Source organism: Anopheles ziemanni, chromosome 2 (genome assembly GCF_943734765.1).
Source record: "Anopheles ziemanni chromosome 2, idAnoZiCoDA_A2_x.2, whole genome shotgun sequence".
NCBI classification, from domain to species: Eukaryota; Metazoa; Arthropoda; class Insecta; order Diptera; family Culicidae; genus Anopheles; species Anopheles ziemanni.
In genome coordinates this window covers 44,349,714-44,376,503 of record NC_080705.1, presented here as the reverse complement: position 1 = coordinate 44,376,503, position 26,790 = coordinate 44,349,714, and the positions used below count along the sequence as shown (strand labels likewise).

Below are 26,790 nucleotides of genomic sequence, written 5' to 3'. Positions count from 1 at the left end.
AGAAGTGATTAAAAATATATGTTTTCCTCCGTAGATCTATCGTCGGAATCAGAACCGAAACCTGCCAATGTAACACGTGTTGACAGAGAGGAAAGCGTAACATTGGCATTCATAGTTCCTGGAACAAGCAAATCTTCTGCAAAATGTCAAAACATACACTACGGTAGAAAAGGGGAACGCCATGCACAGCGAAGACAGATGGAAAATCATTTCATAACACCAACTTAATATATTCATTCGCATCAGCGAAAAGAAGCAGACGAATCGCGAAGCAGACCGGGCATGAAATGCGTTATGAATAAATGAAAAAAAGACCCCATGAAGGCGAGGTCGGTTCGAGGCGGGAACGGATAGAGAAAGAGTTAAAAAAGTATGTTTTTATCGTGAATTTCATGCCAAACAATCAAAAAACGAGTAACGACAAAAGTTGCTACGAAGTGTGTTTACGCAAAACAATGCGGAAAAAACTATATTTACTGGAATCAATTCCGTAGAGTCAATCAGTTAGAGCAAACAGGCACGTCCACGGCAGCCTCCCTAGAGGTGTCAGAATGGAATTACTCAGATATTTCTGGCGAAATTAGCTGGTCATCGTGCTGGTGGGAATGTTTATCCAGCCAGTGCGTTTTAATTAATCGTGCATTGAGCACGACATCAATTTTGTCCTCCATAATGCTTAGTTTTTTGTGCTGTCAGTTCATATTCGGTATTTTCAATAAATGAGTCCACCCGTCCATGAAATAATTCAATCAGCAATATGCTGAACTTCCTCCACCGGGAAACTTTGCATTCCCCCAAAGTCCCCGATTCTCCCGTTTCCACCCAGCATCATTTCCTCTCAATGATGTCCCGGGTCCGAGCCTAACAGGATCCAAACACTTTGCACTGCATAAAAGAGAATACTGTGTGAATTTCAGTGAATATATTCTCCCAACGCAACTTGGGAGTTGGCAGCCTGTTGAACGATCACGACTCTGTTTGATTTTCCATCGCCATTCTTTCACCGTCACTCCCTTCATTCCTCAAATCAGCAGTAAGTGTATTTTTTATCCAGCCATCCTACTGCACAATATTCATCTGAACCACTTTTTTGCCGGTTGTTTTGCATTACCATTTTCTATGTATGGATATTTGTGTACACTGACCACGCACATAATAAAAAAGTATGTTCTACGAGCAAATGATAAACGGATGCTGGTCGTCCGGGTCGCCATCGGGCTGGGATGGTGGAAGGGTTTTGCTGCTAACTCGTTTTTCAATGGGTGATTTTCACGAAAAATCCGATGGTGGATAAAAAAACAACCACAAACAAATGGTTGTCAGTGCAAGGTACCGAAAAAATCTTACTGAATACTGCGGGATTGTTCGATCGTTGAGTGAATAATTGATGATTTAGTTAGCAAAATCCGTGGGCTTCTTCCTGCGTTATTTATAGGATCGGCTGCTTTTTTCTATGTTTTTATTTCTTTCGTCCTTCTTCCATGCATTGCACACTTTTGGCGGTAATTTACATTACTCGCAGCCATTCGTAACTGACTTGCTTGTATGGCTATATTAGCAGCATCCGTTGCGAATTCATGTTGATCTGTGACCGGATACACCGCCCCGAAAAAAACCGGACAGCATGTGTATTGCGATGTCATGCAGAGTGATTAATGTGTTTTATTATCAATGCCAAGCATGGGTTTCGTTTTTTACCAAAATACTTGGTTTGCTGAAAACATTTGTTATGAAGGTGTCTTCACTAAGGTCAATAAAAAGTTACTTCCCTACAGAATTTGTTTAGTGCGATATCCCCAGTTATGATAACTTTTCTGTTAAAACGGTTCACCATGCAATATAAAGAATAATCAACTTTAATTTATTAACAATTATGGTGTATGCTTCCAATCAATTTCTTTTGATGTGTAGAACAACACATCTGCTCATTCAAATCAGTCAATTTAATGTTTTGTTTTTGTCACTGAATCTGATCGGCTGGTTTAAGAATGGAATATCGATAAATTCAGTTAAATTTGTTCTTCATATTTTGTCAATATCTTTGGCGACAAAATTGGCTGTATATTACCATTAAAAGCCTCCACAACAAGTAAAAATATTATTGCTCGCGGCATTGATCTTATGATCAATGAATGATGAATTCAATGATGATTAAATATTCTCAGAAACATAACTAATCTATGATGAAAGCTTAAATTTGTTAAAGAAAGATTTCATTGCGTGTGCCTTCAACAGAACCTCGTGGCAAAACAACGTTATTCATATTAACAATCCCTGAAGTGGATGAATGCTTTGGTTCTAAGCTGGGACACAATTTTAGCTGGCTCTCATTTTAAAAACAAATATATATTCAAAACAATCGTTCCGTCTCATTCCAAAGTTATCATCCGACTAGCGCTTGGTTATCTATCATATAGAAAATATGTTATAGATAAACTAGGATAAAACTAAAAACAATTCTGCCTATTCCGGTTTTGCTGATCTTTTTGATAGTGAACTAATAAAGCGTTGACAGCCAATGACCCAAATAGTGGATGACTGGCAATTCGGAACTTGCTATGAAACTCTTATTGTATTGAACGAATAGTAGGGAATATAGTAGTGGTAGTAGTAGTTGTTGAAGATTGGCCTAAAGAATAATGCTTAAAAACAAGTGTTAGCATTGGTTTAGTAAACAAGTTTTATCAAAAGTTGTTGTACTGCAACTGTTCTTAAAATGCTTCGCAATCAGCGTGTTAATCATGTTCTTGGTAACAACGACATTATCGTTGAACATCTTTCCTTAAGTAAAAACTATCGAAGATATAGAAACTATTGAGTTATTTCACAAAATCAACACATTTTGAAAAACATCCACAAATTAGGCTTCAAAAATGGAGCCCCGTTATTAGGAAAAGAAAGGTAAGTGTGTTGTAGAACAGCTTCTAGCTGCTAGAATGTTAGTTTTGCTTTTTCTTTTAAACATAAGACTTTGTTTTAAACAAAATTGAAGCATGAAAAGTGTTGGTTTAATTGACATATGCTATCATTTAACTGGCCTATAATGAAGAAGCAAGGTGAATGCACCATTATGGAGGCGCCTAGTCTTTCACTCTATCGGATAAAAACGACGAAGTTGGTTTTGTATTTTCGGTAATTTATTCTTATTTTTATAAGAATCTAAAATGAATGCACCTAATTTTTCAATGACAGATATACTTGTTGGAGTAATAGTTATTTCAATATCCCAACATGCTCTGAAATTATGGGTGTTTTAGTGAGAAACACCCTAATGCCCTAATTATCATTAAAAAAAAAGAACACTTCAAACCAAGAACAAACACATCTATGTTCAATATTAGATTAATTGGAAAAGAATTGCATAACTAACTGCCTCTTAGAACTAATTACGTCAACTTAAGTTGTTCTTACCAACTACATAAGGCTTGTATAAGTCATATTTAGTTTGTTCAACATCGAGAAATTATACTTTAAGCATTAACAAATGTGTTAGATAACGTTTACGGTGTACCTCAAAAAAATAAAACACCAATGAACAAATTGCAAGAAAGTAAAATCTATTTACCTTTGAATTATACTATTACGAATCAGAGTTAACGGAGAGCTACACACAGAGCAAGAATCATGCCGGTAATCTAAATGAACATTTATAAACAATTCACAAAACTTATTTCGAAGTAATGTTGAAAAGCAATTGAATCTATTGTTTTATTCCAATAATTCACAGTTCTATCCAATATAGCTATCTTTGTTAAGCATTTATATTCCAAATTTCACTCTGTCGATGTAGTTTTTCAGATTCTTTATTCCCAATAATGTTTCTTTACATATTACACCTGACCTGATAAGCGTTGTCGAACACTTACATTGTTTTCAGTTCTTAAAGCTAATGAATCCTTAACAATACTCATAGTCGTGCAGTTTTGTAATCTGCCAATCTCAGATTATCTGATACAGTCATCCAAGCATGTTTAAATTATTTAATTCTATTTAAATCAGAACTAAACTGTTTCCTCTTTACATTTAATATTTTTCTGATCTCTTTATATTATCTAAGGATATGTATCGATGTTGTTTTTGTGGTTTGTATTGGAATAATGCTACTATGTATAGCAGTATATGTACATTTATTGGATATTTGTACCGTTTAGCGCTTTTTTCCCTTTCATATGCTTTTTATTGACTACATCAGATAACGCACACCTTTTCATACGTGAGTCGTTACATACAAAAACCAAAACACAGGCGCTTACGAAAAGTTACACTACAAGTAAAACATGTTCAACATAACAACAACCGCAGCGAAGCACAGAATAAGTGACCTTTGCTATATGATCGAAGAAACATGGCTTCTCTTCGCCGACAAGTCTATCTAACTATTATATGCGTCATGCTGACAATATTCCGAGTATGGAGCTCATCAAAACAGGCGTTATCACTATCCACAGAACGGAGCAGTGCAGTATCGTTGGAACTGAGGTTGCCATATTCAATCCTGTTGCAGATATTTCATAGCTGTCATCATTTCTGCTGCCACCGAGTATTAAATCTGCCAATTGATGTTAGCAAACCATTGTCAAAATGTTATTGCCGAAGTCGTGCAGACAGGAACATGAAATGAAAGATAAAAAGAAATTGATATTTATTTCATAATTTTCATAATTTAAAATAAGTCTTACCTTTCCTTTTGCTAGATCCATCCATATCATCATCCATGAAGTCGTTACTCTCGTGAAAATTACTCCCTTTTCTTGATTTGGCTACAATAAAATGAAAATATTAAATTATGTTTCATTTACAAAAATGCGTTGTATGAAATTAGTTATTTATATTCAAAATAATAATTTCTAAAACATTTGAACATTGCATGAACACAAAGTTAAAAGAACCACTAACCAACCAAAAACAATACACCGACCAGCCTTCAAGGATAACCTTCTAGGCAAGCCAATTGGATTTGCTTCAGTTTTCACGACCATTTAACGACACGCACAACCATTTCCTCCGATTAAATTCTCCCTCCAAGCATTTCAGATTTGACTGTTGTTTTCCTTTTCAGCAGCAATATATAAAGAAACAGAATTTCATTCACTGCAAAAACAGTACGGACAGACAAGAGCACCAATGTGAACCGAGGGTGAAAGGGCTAGAAAAATCCCCAACAGACTAGTCCCATGGGAGTAGTTTAGAATTGCCAGAAAAAAATAATCCCAGAGAAGACGGAAACTATTTTCAAACAAAACCGACGTCTCAAGCATTTCTCGGAAAACCAATGCTAGCAGCAAACGACGGATTCGGTGCACGGATAATAATAAAAACCTTGTGAAAATCAGCAAACGTTTGATATGCACATGTGTAAACAATTGCACAGTGTGGCTCGTACAAAGTACCTTTTAAAAAATTTTTAGGTGTGCCTACATTCTCTGTGGACTAAAATATAATACTATAACCCCCTTATAAGGATAAAATGCAATTGGTTGCATTACGAAACAGTAACAGGTAAACAGTCTACTTTAATCATTTCATTTCTACCTTAACTATGTCGGATATTTTAAATATAATGTAGACATTTGAATAAAACAAATATCTCTTCTTTTTATAAAACAAAACGTGGTATCCAACTCTTTGTAATCGATCTATTCTACTATTGTGATAATTCAGAAGAACAAATGCTTAAGTAAATTTTACAATCTTTTGATAGAAGATTTCGTTGCTGAATAACGATTCAACGTTTGGAGAAATAAAGAACCGCAGTGGAGGATAATCATTATTTAAAAATATTTTCTCATAGCAAATTTTGTCCTCAAGTAAGTGCCCATTGACCGAATATCTTCTGAATCTGTCGTAAATTTTTAAACGGTCATAGGTTTAAACGGTTTGGTTTGTAACATGTTGCTTATAGCTCTTATGGTTATGTTGCTTATAGACAATTGTGTGAAGCAAGGATTTGCACAGCACTGTATTTTGCACAGCTTTTCTTCGCATGCCCTGTTACGTATTGACTCTTCTTACTCTGCAGAAAACAAACAAACGTATACCCAGACGACTATGGCAGCGGACGTGTAGATATGTGTAAGTAATACTGACGGAAGGCCTTTGTGACCTATGAAGTCGTAAAAAATGCTCCACATGTGTAAAGCCGTGTCTAATGAGTATTATTTCACAAATGAGGTTTTGCGTATTTCCTCAGCTCGGCTGCGGGAACCCGAATTGACCCCACGGTGCCGTTTCACCCATACAAGCCGTTGTTGTTACGCGACCAAGCAGACAAGCAAGACGGGGCAGCTTAACGTCGTCACCCACCAATCACAAATAACTTGTAACAATCCGTACCGCTCAACTTACGTGCTCCTAATTGTTAGCCATCATCATTTTCGGACCGATTGTGTGTCCTTCTGATTTTCTTTTTCCGACTTGACAGCACAGGCAACAAAAATAAAAGGGCGATATCTTGGAACCAGAACGTATCTTAGGGAGGGGAAAGATTGCGCCAACCTTAGTTTTTAGGCGGCATGCTTTTACAAATATAATTAGAGCATGGTGCCTAGTTCAGGAATGGTTTTAGACGCTACAGGTCATCGAAATGCTCATTTTCGGCTCACTTATATGGTTGTGTATAACGCATGTAACGCTTTTAGATCATCTTTGATATTGATCTCATATTTAGATCCTTTGCTTAAATAAAAACGACGATTTATTTGATCGTCTCCGACCAACAAGCACGAACGTTGTTAAACTGCTTAGACTGAGCTTCATTTCGTTGTCGTAGACCTAATCGGTTCCGATCCGATTGAATGGTTTCATATTTCAAAACGACACGGACGACTGTCTTACAGACATTACAAGCCGCGCAGGCCACTCACCCCTCCGTTACCACAAGCAAACAAACAACCAATCCTCGAAGGGTGTAACGCTTAAACGCATTTTCTACTTGACATTGACACCCTCCCACGGCGGAGAAGGGGTTTGAACGGGAACCTCACCTTCGTCGAGGTTTTTCGACCAACCTTCACCCACACTCCTCCCACTCAGCCTGTGACGGAGGTTAAGGGTACGGGCACATTATTTGTATCACTGTTTCATTGCCAAACGGTGGCACAGCAGTAAATTTCACCGAATCCCACCGACGATGGCCTGCGAGGCCTTTGTTTCGGGCGGACTGGATTGTGTTTCACTTTCGCTATTCACCAAGGAGTTGGACTTTTATGCGCCATTTTACTTTCGCCCAATTTCTGCACCGATAACCAACGGAGGCACACATCCGGCAGTTCGTCAGGGAAATAAAAACAAAGCAAAAAAGGGAGAAAGGCTGATCGCTCGACGCCTATTGCTGCTGGCCCTTTATAGTTTGGGCGCAAATCGTTTACACGCCGGCCTCTAATTGAAGACCAGAAACTAATGACTTTTGGCTGTTTGGCTTGTTACGTTTGCGTATGTGTGTGTATTTGTGTGTCGATGTTGCCACCACAGAGCGCATTTCATTAGTGGCACCATATTTTTCCACATAAATCCCATAACACTAAAGCACAACCGACTTTTTATGAACTTCAAAGAGCAACCCTACTTTTGGAGCAAAGGTGAAGCAGCTTAATCCTCTCGCGAGCAGCCACGACGATTGAAGTCAATAAGAGGCACCATATTTGCATTGTATCACACACATAGGCACACGCACATAAAACACGCGTCCACATAACTGGCACACCGTCGGAAAAGTGGCGGCATTTTCGCAGTCAGCAATTATGTTTTTATTGTGATTAATGATGAACTTCTGTGGTCACACCGCGGGGCTAATGCGTTCTGGCGACGAAGTAAAAATCCCCCGCCCATGTATAAATAGTAACAAATACAAAACAGAACAGCGGCTAAAATCGACATTTGCACGCCTACCCCGACCCATCGTGGGGTAATTTAAACACACACAACATTTCCATCCACTTCCATGACGGATCCACAGGCCGGAAACGCGCCGAAAGCTGATCGAGGAATAATTGTGTGGAATTATTACGCACCTAACCTGGGTGGGGATGGCTGATCAACTGGTTGATGGCTCAATCGCGGCAGTGTTTATCATCTTTCATCTTTATTCAGGTAATGACTATTTTAACGCTGATTAGTGTGACCTCTTAGATGGAGATTAAAGAAAACACTTAAGTTGGTTGGGTTGCAGAGGGTGACAAATATACAAACGAAAAGTCTCAAGTACCACCATGCAAACTACTTAAAATAAGTAATGAAACAACTAATTTTAAGCGTGATATTGTAACTTACTTCGTCGCTTGCCATCGGTTGATTCCACCGAGTTGATTGCACTTCTTGGTAGCTCTGTGAAGGTATATGTTAACAAAACATGAATAAGTAAGCAAATGAAAGTATGTATTCTGCCGAGATGTGTGGGGCTTTTAATACCGTAGAGTCAAATTTACCTCTATATGTTTAGAAGAATTGTGCCATTTAGAATTTTATAAATACTCTACGTTACCTCATACAATTTACGAGAAAAAACATGCGCATAACACGCTGAACATTTGTCACAACAATTTGTTTGTAGTTAATATTCAATTATTCTGAATAGAATACAAGTTTTAAGTTATTATGGAAACACAACAGCTTTCTCGTTACTTACTTTCTGTCGTAATTCGATACAACTATGCTCCTCTTGAGCACATTTCAAAGCTAAGCTTAACAGATTTTGGTTTCAGACTCATATAAGTGCTATATTTGATATCATCCCTAATCGTTTGTAAACCATGAGCGTAAGTAAAAGTGTTCAAAAAATGCTTAAAATGGGGATCTGAGACAGCTGATCGGTAGCGCCGGTTAGAAAATTGACCTATGAGCGCTGGAGCTCACCACCTCGACGGTGTTGGTTCGAATCCCAACCGTGACCGAACCCTCTCCTGTACGAGGCTATCCACGTACACAAAGGAAACAGTCTTGTAAGCCCTTAACGGGGGCAGGCATGATCAAAATACGATCGTTTCGCTAAGAAGAAGAAGAATTTTAATTGAAGAAAACTAGTTTCCATGATCCAATTCATAATAACAAACGAAACTAAAATATACTGTTTTTACTTTTCACATTGAATATTAATTTTTTCTTTTCCATGGAAATGAAGATAAATATTTTGAAAATTTATTTGAACACACCTTTGTTGAGTGGATTAGAAAGTGATTATGGTATAGCAACGAAAATTTAAAATAAAATCGAACTGAGCTTTGATACATTTTTCCCTATTCGATTACGAGACGTTGTAGTCACATAGGCGATATTACTACACCTTTCCCTAGTTAAATGATCAGACGGTAGCAAAGTGGGAGAACGGAGCAGGCCAGACGCCAACGGCATCACTTCATGGCTAGTCTCTTGGGTCGTTCAGAATCGAACCGGATTAAACGAAAGTGTACCGCTATTCAAAACAAATGCGAGACACAAACACAAATTTCGTATGCTTCGATGCGTTCGAGCTCAAATTCGTAATACCGTCGACGTCCCCTACAATCCGACCAGTTCCAACAGCATCGAGCGAAGAGCCAACGATGCTCGGAAAGCGGACGGTGAGGTCGGAGAGATGAAAAACACAAATAGCAATGCCGTTTTCTCGATCCCTACCGTACGGGTGACAAATAAAAGAAAACACACGCAAAGGATTGCTTAAACGAGCCCCATAACAAGGTTTTCCGGGCACAAACCCCGGCTTGTCGACGGATGACTCGGTGAGGCTAAAGTGGGGATATCCGGAGAGCTTACTGTATAGTTTGATGGTGCCGTCGGTTTCCCCGAGGGAATTTTTGGCGATACATTTGTACGCGCCAAAATCGGCCTGGCTCACAACCTTGATGCTCAGCTTCATCACCACCTTGTAGGCGTTGTCTATCAGCACCGGCTCGTACTTGCCACCTGCAGAGAGAGAGAGGTAGAAATGAGAAAGACAAACGTCAAAACTGCTAGTCCCGGGTGTGAAGGTGCGAATGGAAGACACGCTATCACCGCTGGCTTCAGGAGACCGTAGACTGCAAACTTTTTTCCAACTTCAACTACGATTGCAACGAGCGCTCGTTAAATTTGCATAATTATACCGGGTATGAGCTGTTGGAAAGGTTTCTGCTTCCCTACGTACGCTGGTTCTTAGGAGAGGGTCTTTTTTGCTCCTAAATCGACTAGAACATCCCTTAAACTGTCGGAATCTCCCCTCCCAGGTAAGGGAAAGTCGAAAATCATACCCGAAAGTAACACGGATAATTCTTTGCCAAGTCAAATGCCTCCTCCATTCGGAATCGACCAGGATCAGAGACATCTTTTGCGTTTCGCTGACTATAAATATCCGGTTCGGAGCCCTTTGCTTTCTCGTGCACTCTTTGCCCAACGAGACGGAGCTGTTCTTAAAAAGGGATAATCACACTCCAAACCAAAACGAAACCTGTGCCATAAGGAGAAATTGCAGATTTCAACAAATTCTTACAACCCACAACCACGTCGGCTGTAGAACATACCGGAACAGATCCTTTCCGTACAACACAGGATACAGTAACGACGTCCACGGGAGAAACTAATAATGTGGTATTAACCTAATTTCAAGCCAATTAAGATATTACTTTCTACACAAACTCCCACCAGCCAGCAAAAAACCCACGACTGGCGTGTCCTAAAAAACGCCGTGAACCAACCACCAACGCTAAGCCGCAACCAATCCGACCGACCGGTTTCACGAAGGACGAGGAGTATCGAAAAACATCGAGGGCATAAATTATGCTTATCAATTCATTTATCCCCAATCCTGTCACCTAGCAGCGCCGTTAACTGTCTTAGGGAAACTCAGCGAGCGATTTTCGAAGTTTTTTGTTTCATATCGTCGCTTGCTTTTTTGATCGACTGGTGAAGACTTCGTTGTTTGGCCAAAAAGTGAAACCAAACCTGAAGGGTTGTAGTTGGAGGATGTAGAAGTGGATTGGATTTGACGAACAGGATTTGTTTCCAATGGGAGAGTGACAAATTAATATGACTTTATGAAATGTATCAATCCGAAAACTAAAGTATCTAAATAAAACAAAAAACACTGTAAATAACGTGTAATTATTCAACAAATTATGTTTCAATGATTTAGCAATAACAAAACGTTAGATTTATAAAATGATATACGATTCACACTTGGCATTGTAATTTTGGTTTTTTATAATTTTTGTTTAGTTACATGTAATTATACATGTTATAAGCTTTATAAGGAACATTGCTTCAAAGATTACACCAGGTTGGACGCGATATAATAATTTATTTTATTTATTTTATCTAACTTTAACATTTTTATCATGCAACCGTAAAATATAAGGTAAATTATAGAATTTTCTTGATTTTATAAGAGTGAGCAGTCGTACAAAAGTGGTGTAAACCTTCAGAGTCTTGGATTAAAAACACACCTATACCAGCCATCTTACATAAAGAAACCCTCGATTAAGTTGTAAGGCTAATTAGGCTAAATAACAGTATTGAGCAGGTCAAATACATTTTTTATCAGTACTTCTACTGACAAATGTCAAGAAAATATTAGATTTACAAAACTGTATTTTGTATATATTGCATTGCACTGAAATAGATTTGTTCAATGATTTTTTATTATCCCACTTCCCTCAGGGTATGGCTTTTTATGTGTCAAACTCGTCATGAGTGGCATTATGCAACCCATGAACACAAATTAAACTATTATCATTTTTAAAATGTACACTTTATAAAATCTCTTTCGTCACAAACATGTCACTTTGTCGCATCATACTTGCACCATTTTTAAAACGTAAATCAACACACGTATATCTTGAAAAATCAGATAACCTACTCGTGCTCCTTGTGTGTTCATTCCTCTGTCAGGATGTTCCTTACGAATGAAAAGGTGCTCAAACATTCAAAATGTATCAAACAACATCCTACCTTCGGGTTGAAATCTGGAAATTTGCCTTCCCAACCAGGCACACCGTCACGGCCCAAACATCGATGCATCGACTTTTACGAGCGCAGCAGCACGTCGCCGGTAATGGAGTGTTACGGTTTCGTTTTTCCGCACGGAACAGCATGGTAGAAAACAAACAACGTTTTCCCTCGCTCCTTACGAGCCAACACAACCATTAGCATTTGTACCGTGCGCTCTACCCTCCGATAATGGGTAGGGACATCTTCAAGAAGCAACCCTCGACGGTTGGGAGGGGAAAACATTGTCCTCCGGTCTAAAAACAATCGCACAAAACAACACACGGAGCCGTACTCGTGAAAGCAACTCCACGTGTGAACGCATGTACCAACAAACCCGCCTTCCAAACGCCTCACCATTCGAGCGTGGCACGTAGGAAAGATATAATCAAAGGAACGTGATATGTAAAAATTACGATAAGAAATAATCTGACGCAAGCTAGAATTGTAGCCTTGTACTCGGAGACGCTCGCGGAGGCGGCCCTTGTTTGGTGTGATTTTTGGCAGATATGAGCAAAAGTTGTGCAATAGGAGCGGATTCTGAACGGTAAGTGAATTTTATCGAACCTATCCGGCTGCTCTTGCTTTTCTTCCGACGATTGTTTGATAATCAGAGCATGGATAGTTGTGCCGGGTATATACATACCTTGCGGGACGATGTCACCCTTCTCCCGGGTCCAGTAGTTAATTGACTTTGGATATGCCTCCGAGTGGCACTCGAGCGTCATCCGCTGACCTTCGACGGCACCGACCAGCTGGTTTGGAACCCAGATCATTGGTGGAACTGCAAGTAAACACGCCAAACGGTGAACGGATTCATGCGTAACCACCTCACTACGGTGCAGCTTTTCCAGATGGCTCCCGGAAATACTGCCGACATACTTACAGTGCACGATCAACATGACCCGCTTGCTCACGGTTGGCGGGACTCCGTTGGAAGCGATGCACAAGTATGCACCCATGTGCAGTCTGTTCACTTTCGGTATGGTGAACGTGGGCCCTTCGACCGATGACACTGCAATGAAGGAGAGATACCAAAAAACAGAGAAACTCAAATAAATAGCATTCGCATCCAATGGTGTCCAGAGAAAGCTAGCGTTGGTTCGGTTCACAAAAATGTGCACCAGTGGAAATTGTCACAAGATTACTGGTCCGCTGATTTACTTCCAGCGCTTGAGCTTAAGAAAATCCCATCAGCACCGGCCAGCGGAATACGTAACCCTTTTGGACTACGACTGCAAACAATACAAGGAATTCGGAAACCACCCAAGACGAGCGCTCGCTACGAGTTGTAACCGAAGGTGTCCTCGTAACACTGTCTCCTCCTTCAAAGTTCGCGCATTTCCGCAGCAGGGCCGTGCCTTGGGCAGAGCTAAAGAAGACTTTCGGGTAACACGGTACGCTGGCCCGCATCATTTCGGAGGTGCGAGTGTGAATGATAAATTTTCAATTGGGTGGAAAATTGGATCTGGGAAATAAACTTGTCATAAAATTAAATTATTTTTTCTCTAACCCTTTTTCCTCCTTTCCTGTACCGCTCGTTTCTCGCATTCTGTCCAGTTAGTTTCCGAAAGCGTGCTGGATGAGGGGAGAACGCTGGTGACCTTTGGTAACTGAACCAGCACCTTCACTATGAAACAATTGACACAATGCTAAAGTGTGATGATGTCTTGACAGTGATGGACAAGAAAAAAGCTACCTCGATTGTGTGGAAAATAAAAGTAAAAAATATTTTGCAAAACAAATTAAAATCAAACATGCCATTTGAAGAGGAGCACGTTGAACTTAATTCATATTATATAAGTTATATACATTTTATAACATTTCCAACATTCAAATACTGTGAATGGGAGTAGTTTCGACACATATCAACCGAAATAACTTTCATAAATTGACTTCTTCATTTCATTGGATTGATGGTTTTATGAAAAAAATCGTGTCCATGCTTTATAAATTGTTATCAGCTTAATTGTGTAAGTGCTTAACTATTAACAACTCGGATACAACTAGCCCTGTTAGCACCAGAATACAACTTCGATGTCGTCGGTTCGAATCCATACATAAACCTGACATCCCCCACTTCAATTGAGTACACACCAATCACATACGCGAAGAGAACACGGTTTTGTTCCTCTTGTGATACAAATTTTCTTGTTTGAAAACTTTCAAATTCAATGACATACACGTATGCAATTTTAGGTCATTGTAAGATAAAGACGGGTTTTTTAACGCGCCCCATCAACTTGTTGAACTTCTCGACATTTTCGTAATTTTTACCGTAATAAGCGTAAGAAGAGAGTTCACGCTCTAGATTGTTTCCATTTTTCCAACTCTTCTCTCCAATTTCCTTTACAACTTTTCTATGATTTATTCAAAAATATGTTTATTAAGAGACAAAACGTGGCCAGCGAGGGCGATTCCTTGACGATCCTTGTGCGCTAACAAACCGTTACAAAAAGATACCGGGGAAAATGAAAACTCGCTAGAAAGATGAACCATCCAATTGTCAGCTAAACCTCCGACCGTCTTTCCCATGAGCTACACGCCTTTTCTCATCGTTCATGTCAAGCGATAGGCATCAACAGCATGTCTGTTGGCGGGACGTTCAAATATTAGCAAAAGCAATCGAACGACAAAGCGAACCGCGATGACGACGACGACGACGACGGCGATGACTGAAACCGAACTGAGCGAATCATGTTTGTTTAGCCTGCCGTTCGCTTCCTATGGCTGTGAAAGTGGTCCAACAGTATGGGTCCTTGCTTCCTGTTTAGCGTTACACAAATAAAGTCTCCAACAGTGTAAAGAAGCTCAACAGCTATCGGTATCCGGCGCTGCACGCTCGATTGACACGTGCTGTGCGTTCCACGGAACAACTTCATCGTAGGCCGTATCAATAAAATGGGAAAGTTATTCGCCAAATTTCGGTGCCACATTAGCGCAATCATGCTCCCCTTCCGAAGCCGATTTTTCCTTCATGCTTTCATGGACCTATGGTTGTACACACCATGTAGCTTGTTTATTTGTTTCCCCCCTGTTGTATGTCGGCTCGACTTTCCCACGTTTTCCAAATGTTGGCGAAACCCACCTAGTCTGGTGTACCAAACAAATAATTCATTTGCACCAATTCGTTAGAACGGTCGCTGACCGTTGGGAACTCTGATTTGAGCCTCGGCGTATTGACAGCGATTAGGCCGACTTTCTTCGTGCTTGTTCCAACCAGTCGAACTCCCGTTTCAATCAAATCATGATGCTAACGCGAGGTTGGGTGAATGTGTATCATTGTTTATTTTCCGTAGCACACTCCAAACGGGCTCAAAGTCTGCACTTCAAAAGCCCTCGGCCTCTGTAGGATGGCTCCCAATGCGGGGTACTAGGGTTGCAAATCATTCGCTAAAACGAGTTTGCTTTAGGATGAGGTAAAACCAACATAAGTACGCTAGTGTGCTCCTCTGGCTAGCCGTACAGCGTCTGACTTTTCCACCAAACCCGTAACGTTTTAAAACGTAACGAGCTATTATTGAAATTAAACTCTTTGCTCCCGAATCGTATTTCATTCACCGGACGCAATAGATCGAACATCACACAACGTCGGAAAAGTGCGGAGAACAACTGGATGGGAAATAAAACCTCGCCGAGGATAAACAACCATTTGGTGGCGCGCGGGAGGTAGTGCCTCCAGCATGGGTCAATAAATAATATAGTCCATCAAATATCATTGCCTTTACATCTCGATGCTCTCGTTGCTTGCGCAGTTCCCCTGCGATTCCGTCAATACTCATCGCTCATTCAACATTTGTGTGTGTGTGTGTGTTTTTTTTTTTTGTTCGTGCCGATCTACCGTCGTTTCTTCCAATAACGCAGTTGCTTTGGCACAGGAGGTTACACCTTATTCACGAAAAAGTGAAAAGTTTTGAATTTAATGGCTTAGAGCATAAAAAAGTACATGCTGGTGCAGTTTGAAATTTATTGCAAAACCTGGGCTTCGCGCCGTTTGTCCCTGCTCGGCCCCCCTTTCCGGGGCCAATCGATGAGTCAACTGTTGAATCGAACACTCTTATGCTCACCGCACCACATATGTGCAGGGAATGGTTTATGTGTTTTTTCGGCAAACAGCATCTTTTCGTGTAAATCATTGAGTAGATTTTAAGCACTTTTATCGCTTGCACGGGAGCGGCAAGAGATCACACCAAAGTTTGAGGTACTTACCTTGTTCGCCGTCTTGGAGGGATATGTTATCGCCCGCCTCGCGCCGCCATACGATCGCTGGAGCAGGTGAACCGACGGCAGCACATCGAAGTGTCACGTTACTGCCCTCTCGCACCACCATATCGGTGCTGGTTGGATAGTCCAGAATGTCCGGCGGCACTGAAAACATACGTTGCAAAGGATATATCGGAAAAAAAGGAAAAAACATGAATGATTAAGAAATCCACCAACTGTGAATAAATTGGAAAATGACTATGTTGCATTTCTACGTATGACGGTTTTCACCACTTTGTGATTAGTTGTTTGAAAATATTTCTTAGTTCAAGCAAAAATTGCCCTGCTTCTATTTAAAAGAAAAATACGAATAACTTCTTCTTTGCGTAACAACCGTATTGCTCATGCCTGCTTCCGTTAAGGGCTTAAAAGACGTTTACCCGTGATGTACAGTGAATAGTCAGTCCTCTCGTACAGAGGAAGTCGTTTTGGAATTAATCGAAATAAAAACGAATGAATAAAATATATAGATGTCAAACAACAACGGAAAGTGAATGATTTTGGAGTTATTGTACACTTAAAATTTTGAAAATATCGTATAAAGGAAGATAGGAGATAAAAACAACTACAGTTAGAAAATGGATCAAGCTATCATACAACCAGTCACTAGTACCCATGTTTTTAATGGCATTGAAGGATAAAGTTGATTTTCAACTAAATCAAAACTTTGTAGTTTTTCATAATTTATGCCCATTTCCCCAAATATGCTAAATGATTTACGATTAAATTTTTCTGTGCGCGAAGATATGCGTTATTTAAGAATTGTTATATTCGTAATAAAATATAAATGAAAATAAACTTAATAAAAACAATTTAAAATTGCACAAGCAATTGTTAAAATACTATAAACCAAAAGAAATTTATAACCGGCCACGACGCGTCATTTTCCGCGGTCGTCCGATGTGCAATTACGGGCATTGTAGTTTCGGCTTTCCACATCGCCTTAACATTTTTTCCTCACGGTGGTCCTCCATTTCGCGTGTGCTTGCCGCCAGACATCGAGGAACCAATGAGAAGGAAAATCTACACAAGAACTTAAACTTTCCTTATCCCTTCCCTGGCCTTTCCAAGTCGCCAAACTCACTCGCTACAATGACAATGCAAAGACGTTGCCAACCACACTGGAAGGACTGGCGGAAGACAGAGCTAAAGAAACATTTGTTTGGTGGCGACCATGACTTCCGATTCCGGGTGCCGGAATTGTTTTATTGTTGCCAAGAACTGTGACGCCCAATCTCGCGTCCCCGTAGCTTGGGGCGGAAAGCATTAGAAACTGTTTATGTGTATTCGCCTTTTCGCTTCGCTTTCGCCCGAAGCCGTTCGCTTTTTCCGATGCAAAACTTTTACCAATTCGTTGCCGTTGGGCTGAAGCAGCCGCCCTATGGCGAACGGCCCACATATCGATGGCATTAGGTGACCAATTTAAATATCTCGTGACTGCCAGTAGTAATTCGTAGCATAAAAATAGCGGTCCGTGCATTTAGCTTCCATTCATAATTACGATTCTCGTTCGTTTTCGAAACTTCACGTTTCGTTTGCATTCGCGGGGCGACCGGTAATGGGAGCACTTTTGAACACATGTTCATTCCTTTCCGATGGATGCATCGACTCGAACAAGCCAAAACCCTTGCGGTGTCCTTGAGCGAAGCGATACAAAAATGTATGCAAATGATTCGCTAGAAAATTGCACCACAATTTCAGCTCAATTGGCCATCTTTTCCTCTTGTCCGAGGGATCAAACTACAAAGCTACACGCGGAAACGAAGGCAAATCATAATTATTCCCCGGCCACCGGCTACCGGCGCAATCATCTTAGCGACATACAAACAAATTTAATTGTAATGCATCTGGCAATGCGATTCATTTCGAACACCAACCCTGCCACTAGCCGCTCTTATGTACCTACTACATCCAGATAGCCCATCTGGCTCTTCATCGGATCCGTATTGATTTGGCACATGTACCAGCCCCGGTCTGTTTCACGGATGTCCTTGATTCGTAGTTGCCAAGTTTTCTTCTCGGTGTACGTGATAGCGATGCGCTTGTTCTTCGTTATGACATGGTTCTGAATCGTGAGAATCGTCTGCGTGTCCACGCGTAGCCATGCCACCTGTTTGGAAACAGAAAAGGGTTAAATTGGGAAAACAGACAATTAAAACGATACATTCAAAAGGAGGGACCGGAATCCATTTGTACCGAGTTTCATACATATTTTATAAATAAATTATCACTAAAAGCATGTTAAAAAACAAACTTTACAGCTCAAACTACAAAACCCTTGCTCTGCATATTAAATAACCACATAATATTTGAGCATGAAATAGTCAAATCGAAGAATCGGCAAAGCATGGTCTTTTTTCTAAGCTAAAAAGTATAATAATATTAAGTATAATAAAACAGGATCCGGCAAAAATTACGCATTAAGAATAGAAACGAAGAAATATAAAAAATATAACGTTAATCGGATGGATACACAATAAAAGAGGTCAGTTTTTACACACCTTATAAGAACCTAAATCGTGAACAACGCACGTAAGTGTTGCGTCTCGTCCTACAGCCGCTGTTACGTTGGCGATCGGTATGCTGAATTTCGGGTCCGTGATAACTGTGAGAATAAAATGAAAAGTGAAATAAAAATCTATTATCAGATAATACAACAACAAGCAGAACCAGTCAAGATACATTCAATATTTTTACGAACCTGCTTTCCAACAGCTCAGAAACATAACCTAACCAGACCTAAGTACGGCTCATGAACGAGCACACTTCAACAATTGAACCAGTCCAACGATCCACTGCCGTTAATTAATTAAATCAAATCCCGAATGGAACGGATACACCCGTGCAGCCTACCGGGCGTGCATGCAACTCTTTAGCGACATTTCCAATGTACGGCCGTTCCACTGCCAATGTTTGCAGCGAGCGTGCAGACATAATGTGGGGTAAGTGCCTCGTCACGCAGCTGACAATTTATTAAACCGTCTGGTGGAGAATTTAAAACAACTAATGAAAATCGACGTATAAACGAAATAATTGAATGCCCGCTGGATCCCACCACAAGAATAATGCATACATCCGGGGCTGGAATGGCCTCGGAGCTTAGCACAAGTAGCAAGCAGGAAACATCACACAACGGGAAACTGCCAATTTCTATCCTCTCTGGAACAGCAGAAGAGCTTTTTCGCATGTTCACATTCCAATATTGTGAAAACTGTTCCTACCCTCGGGCTATCACGACGAGATACGCAATGCAATAGAACATTTGACTCTATTTTCCTATGGTGACGCCTTTCCATAACAACCAGTACGCACCCTGCCCGTGTGTTGGTTTTCTTCTCTAAATAAAGGGCCAAATGGATGAAGTGTACGTTGTTTCAGTATCAATGTATCGGTACAGTGCAAGTTTCTTTTTTATATATCAGACTTAGTGATTCATAAACAAACATTAGAACTATTAAATTCTTTTCCTAGTCCAAATCATTCGAACCAGCAAGATATGTCTACTATCCATATTGCTTGAATTTTACAAAAAAAATCCCTGTAGAGTTTCGTTAACATTAATTTACTGATTAAATATTCTTTTATGCATTATTAGAACGGATCTGCTCTCATAGCCTCGGTTTTTAAGGAAATTGTCTCGAAGAACACTGTAGAAGGGTTTTATATTCTTGCCTGTATTTAACATTTCCCAGATTTCTTTTATCAGCTTTGTAAAATTTAGTTTTTTTAAGAAAACCCCAAATTTGTCATCCTAATCAGTTTTAGTTGCACAATTAATTTCTCGCCAGTTTTTTTTTTTTTAGTTGTTCAAATTAATTTTGAATATCCAAATCCTACTTCGGTTCCAGCAAGGTATGTTTTATACATGATTAAAATGTGTTATGCAGATGACATTTATGAGATAGAGAATCCGCACTAAATAAGAAAGTTTTCACTGGCGGAAAAGCAGAAATTGGTACTGAAAAATAATTGTAAACTAAATTCCCTTGCATAACATCACCCCTTCCATTCCCAGCAAAAATCGTGAATGTTGTGGTAGTTTTTTTGGAATTGGCTTTCCAAATTATTTTAATTAAATTCAATATTTATACATTTAACTAACTAACTCAAACGGTCTATAATTTATTCAATTTTTAGTTTTGTTACAACTTCAGAAGTTCAAGTACAGGTGTCGAGTATTTAGTAAAATATAACAAATGAGTATGGTTTCCCCAAGTAAATTTTTTTTTTATTATTCATGGGTTTTGATTATGGAGCATGAACAACAGAGATCCTCCGAGCCAAATTTTATTTTGATAACATGCTAACGTAATATGTTTCCTTAACATGTTCGTACCAATAAATCGTAACAGATATTTAGAACAGATTACTTTTCCAGCTTAACAAGGATTTTATGTATTAGATTATTGACCAATCATGTATTACACTCTAGATTCTAATGATGAGGTTATATTGGATTGTGGTAGCTGAAAACATGCAAGGTGTCCGGATTTATTACATATTAAATGTTAAACAAACCATTTCCTGTTTTGGCTGCGACTTCAACATAAATCATTCTTCTTTTACGAGCAAACCGGTAAAATAAAACGGAGGCAAAACTGACCATGAAACGATCGTATAAAATATGGAAAACAACTACATATTTGATAAAACTAGCTCTTTTTCAAAGAGTCAGCTTTAGGATCGTTTCGTCTATTACTACGGTTGTGTGAAAGTAGCTAAAAATTTATGAATGCAATACTGCATGCATTTCCGGTAGCTGTGGAGGGAAAACAGAAACGTACACTCAATCCAACATCCATCAACGGTCCTTTGTGCACCTGGTGCGAACATTGGCCGTATCGTATTATTCCACACCTTGCAGCGATGGCATGTATGCGAGAGATCACCAAAGACTCAAAGGTGCAAAAACAGCTATATATAATAAACTGAAAGGCAAAAATCTGGTCTCAATTTATGTAATGGATTTTCTCTGCTCTTACTATTTCCGTTTATTTTTCTGTGCTAGCTCATCCTCAGCTGTTCATTTGTGTGTGCGAAGCAACCGAAAGGCTTTTCCGCGTTGCAAGAACCACACCACGTCCCAGCGGAAAGGGCTGTGTAGTCCTTTTCGAGCATTTGTCTGTCAGTTGTTTTCAGCCGAGATTTTTCTCAATGTACCATCACCCTAGGCGGTACCTCCCATGCAATGGAGTTCTTATGACCACGGCAACGCTCGGCACACCGGCAACGCTTCGGGGTGGTGTTGGTGTGCATGCATACATACCGGCGGTCTCACGTGACCATTCACCAACGATCCTTAAACTGTCCGACTAACGTAAAGGTTTTGATGTGAGCGTCCTTCCACCGGGCACGAGATCCTCACGAGCGTTCAATGTTCGGTGTGCGTTAGTTTTTAATCCTTGCCGCAAAACTTCACCCTAATCCGGGGCAGTTGGATAATTTCCTTTTTTTTGCTCTCTTGCATGAAGTATGCACCGATGGCACTGGTCTCTTCACAAGAGCAATTTAATAAACGACCCGCACAAAGTCGGGCTGTAAAAATACTTCGAAAGAGGCGGAGTAGAGTTCCCACAGCAAACTCTTAAATACCTTTGGAAAATAAATAAAACCCATCATATTAATTAAACTCCCACGTGTTGATTTGTTCTTACTGCAGCTTCTTGGGAAAACACGTACGAACCAGTGTTGTGGGTGCATTTTTAATCTTCGCTACTCCCACGCGTGTTATGTAAAACATTTATCATAGTAATGAAATGTAAATGGCCTTCTTCAGCTATGTCACTCTTCCAAAGCCGCGCAATACACAATTATAAGACTACATGAATTAATTGCAAATGGCCGGTTTTCAAGAAATTATAAAAACAAATCCTTTAAAAACAATAATTTGATCATATAAATCACTTTATCATAGAGTTAGGATAACAACAACCATCAATGCAGCATAAAATCAAACTTGTTAGTTGAAATTTATCTTGTTGAAATTGAACTTGTTTTGAGATTTTCAACAATTTAATGCATTTATTTGAGGCTACTAATTAGTGATAAGAATAACAACTCTTTTTAGAGATTTAAATCAGAGTGAATAATCATAACGATGATTCGAATCTTTAAGTCACTCTTTTGTGAATTAAAACGTGTAAAATGATTTATTAACCTTCGAGGTGATTTGAAACCTTAACTGGGATTCGAATCCCAAAAGAATGAACGAGTGGGTAAAAGAGTCACTAGTCGCCATAGAGATTCGAATCCCAAGTTGTGATTCGTATCCCAAGTTGTGTTTCGAATCTCAAGTTGCGATTCGAATCCCAGTTTGGGAATCACTATATGGGATTCGAACCCCAAAAGAATGAGCGAGTTGGTAAAAGATTCGCTAGTCGCCCATGTAGTGATCCCAAACTGGGATTCGAATCACAACTTGGGAGTCGAATCACAACTTGGGCTACTAATACTCTATGGCGACTAGCGACTCTTTTACCAACTCGTTCATTCTTTTGGGATTCGAATCCCAGTTAAGGATTCAAATCAAAGGGAGTCACAAAAACTATCTGTTAGGTTTTAAATCGTTCATTCAATATTAAGATTCGAATCACTCACTCATTCTCACTCAGAGCTCACATCACTACTACTAATGATCACAAGATTGACATTTTAAAAGATAAATATCAAGTGCAAACTTCTTCATCTTCTTCTTTATCTTCTCCTTCTTCTCCTCCTTCTTCTTCTTCTTCTTCTGCTTCTTCTTCTTCTTCTTCTGCTTCTTCTTCTTCTTCTTCTTCTTCTTCTTCTTCTTCTAGGCGTAACAACCTTGGTTGGTCATACCCGTTAAGGGCATACGAGACTTTTTACCCTATGTGTACGTGGATAGTCAGTCCTCTCGTACAGGGGGAACAGTGTAAACAGCCCTTACTAATAAATTAGAAAAGCATAGTGACAATTTTTCGTCAATATACATGATACAATAACCTTACCAAATAGGATGAAGCGTAGAATGTATATAATGAATATGTATTTAGTGTATTGAAATCAATCTCATCAGACGCGATTTGAATTTGTTTTTAATTTCATCCGCACTGTCAAAATTTGAAACAAAACGTTGGAAGGAAAAATCAATTAAATTTAAGCAAAACGTACCAAGATGAAAATACAATAGTGTAAGCTGCTTACTGAAACGATCGAACTTGAACAGTTATACATGATGACTCCGTGGAAAAACAGTTGGAAATGTGGTGAATGCTGTGTGACTTCCAACTGTTTGCAAATTTGACAACTGGGACACTAACCACTAGCCACCTGAACAGTTCTATTTTTGTTCAATATCCAATAAACATCCAATCACGTTAGTCAGTAGCCTTGCAAGTGCCAATAACAATCACTTCATTCCGCGCACTGATGCATGTGCTCATTATTAGGTTCAGTGACATATTAGCTTAGCTATCGACAACAGCACGAGCACTGGATCCTTTCGGCCAGCGACAAGTCCCGTTTACAGAGCGACTCATGTCCCCATCTTACCGTGGCCTTGCCTACAACGCAAATAGAATCTTACCAACGCCTCTGGCACAGGCAAAAGCCGTAGGGTAGGTAGTGCCAGTACGTTGTGTCTGTTAAATTAACTCTGCACGTCTCGAAACAACTAGCTGACGCTACTGCCTGTCGCCAGTGCACAGTCCGAAATTTCCGTCCATCACACATAGACAGCTTCAGCGCTTGACCGGTTCGATGCACAAGCTGTAAATTATGGATTTATCAGCCAGCGGGCAGTGTGCAGGGAAAACCACGACAATACATCATCTGCCCAGCTGGCGAGAAATGCCTTTCACACACTTCAACGAATCCGCCTTGGCTCGAGAAGCTACCCGGCCGGCAAGGGTTCGGTATCGTGAAACGCACATTGCAAAAGCCAATTTACTTCCGTGTGTGATGCCACAATCATCCAGCCAGACGCCAACTACCACGTGCGACCTTTTGAGTAGAGCGCTCATTAGCTTCTACCACCTAACTAGCATACTCCAAACAGCAGCATGACTGGATTCCTTGGCCCGAGAAGCATGCGTCACCAGTCGAAATCAATCCTCGCCGATAGTGATCGCGAACTCACGGAAGCATATTTTGTACACATATCCTGACGAGAGTTCACTAGAACATCCATGAATGCCCTCCTCGCCGTACATATAAGAGGAACACAAGTATAGAAAGGGACACGGCTGGAATTGGGACGTTGCAGATTATTTACAGTCCTCTGGACAATTAAACTGCCGACCCAAGAGTCACTATCACTAGGCTAAAGCATCAAGCGAATTGAGCACAATTGGAAATGCCACATACACATTTGTTTGGGAAAGTATTGGCTAGCAGTGTTGTGCAGCGATTGATACACTCAGATTCAATTTGTCCATTTATTTTACATGTTCATCGGTACAATTTCTTTTCCACAATCAAACGAGCCGCGCATGTGGTCAAAAAGAATGAGCGGCAGAGCGGCAAGCTTAAAACTGGGCACGCACACTGAGCGATTGTTGTGCAAAATGGTCAAATCAATGCTAAATATTGATCAGTTTATACGAACTGGTAGAATATGTGGCAAAACAAGCGCGTCTTAAATATTCTCATACTAATGCAAACATCGAAAATAAATCTGAAATCTAAAATCGAAAATGTCTTTGAAATAAACAAATAATGCAAATATCAATAGTTTCATAGCACTAACATTACCCAACAATTTAAAAACACTATCTATATATCCGATTGTTGGGAAAAGATTCCTAGATAATCAAAACTATAATTGAATAATCGACGTCCTCTCATGTTCCTTGTAAATATATCTATGTATATGTAACGTAATGACTGTCCAACATGTATATATTATTAAATAGTATATAAAAAAAGTTATTGTACATTCCTGAATAAATGTTTTTTATAAAACAAAACAAAAATACCGCCACTCATTTGTTTCCCATCTTCAAATGGCATCGACTTCAATGCCGTTGCATGCGGTACGCACGACTTCGCACCGTAAATTAGAAAAATCACAGCCTTGAACTGACTAACAACGAAGACACCTTTTCAATGTTTTAGTTCGAACATATGTGATTACCCAAAATAATCGACATTATCATCCATTCCATGCATTTTTGTGATGCTTGACTTCACGATATTATACAGAACACCCCTTGTATGTAAATCATTCCTCAAGGTTCACAAGCTATCTTTTCGAACATTGGACATAAATAGGACATAAATTTCATCGGAACAGATCGGAAAAGTCTTGTTATAGTACATTGAGTATGGTCTTGTTTGAGGTTTTAAGATCAGCGGTCATTTAACGTATATTTTTTGAAATAACATTTTCATGAAGTTCCTACAAGAATCATCCAGAACTCCACTTACTGAATGTCTTATCACAAATCTTTGTCGGTAATCAACCGTTAAATGGTGCGATACGAACAATCCAATGTGAATTTTAAAATTCTTCTAAATGGTGGATGGGTGCTTGCTTTCCAAAAATGTGATTGTTTAACGCAAAGGAACTTTTTCATTTTTTATTTAGGAAAAGAATTAATGATAATAATCAAACTGTAATTGAGTAGCGTAAAATAGTGCAATGTAATAAAAACATTATGCAAAAGTATAAACTGTAGCATCTGAACCAACTTCAACTCTATGGAAATTGTATTGGACACGAAAAATGATGAATGTATAGAATAACACTCTAAAAGTGCTGACATTGAAAAGTTTTTGTTATTCGTACTACTTGACATAAAACACTTAAAATTTTTAAAAACTTTCAACTTCCTTTTCTTGCAACACTCACATAATTCTAATGCATTGTTTCGTGTCTGCTTAAAAACCTCTATCAATACTGATTGAACCTGGACAATGAAAATAGAGTTTATTTACATATGACAAAAACTATATTTTCTCTTAATGCATGTACTCCTAAACCTTCTGAAAGTCAAAATAAATATCTTGCAACTATTTCAATAAATGAACCATATGATAACGGCCCAATGTGCAGTGAGTAAATCAGCATCAATTGAACCATGTTTTTGTAAAACCCAAATGGCGTCCACGTATCGACCAACATCCGATACCGATAACTGAGCAATCTGTCAGGAGCACTTGCACCGACTGCGATATATGTTGATGAAATAGTGCGAATAGTAATGTTTTAATCAAATATTAACTTCCTAATGACAGCGAACAGAACTTTGCACTTTTCACCATTACGGAAAGCACAAGTTTGCGAGTCCAATTTTTAATGAGAACCACAATACTGGTTCGATATTTTCATTTCAAACAAGAAATATCTACACAAATGAGAACTGTACATTAGCAGCCATGAAAGGAATGTGAAAATGTCCCCTACATAGGAAATTGTAATTCGTTTAATAGTGTTCATGTGAGAATTTGATAATCTTTACTACCAAAAATATTAGCTACGCTAGCCCCATCCGGCCAATCTAACTATGCCATCTAATTTCCCATAATTCTAACATGTTTTTATAGATAATGCTTACCAGTAACTTCTGAGAATGCTGCCGGTGATATGACATACACAGAGATGCAGAGCAT

At 39.4% G+C, this 26,790-nt stretch overlaps 1 protein-coding gene across 1 annotated transcript; it reads right to left on the bottom strand.

Annotated features, from left to right (window-relative positions):
• Positions 1–4,388: 4,388 nt before the first annotated feature.
• On the bottom strand, positions 4,389–26,790 carry LOC131293629 (lachesin). The gene is made up of 10 exons (XM_058321706.1): positions 26,736–26,790; positions 18,717–18,820; positions 18,118–18,325; positions 16,162–16,320; positions 12,839–12,967; positions 12,599–12,736; positions 9,748–9,897; positions 8,269–8,322; positions 4,680–4,760; positions 4,389–4,549 (listed from the first exon to the last, which is right to left on the bottom strand). The coding sequence occupies exons 1-10, from the start codon at positions 26,788–26,790 to the stop codon at positions 4,389–4,391; spliced, it is 1,239 nt and encodes a 412-aa protein (XP_058177689.1).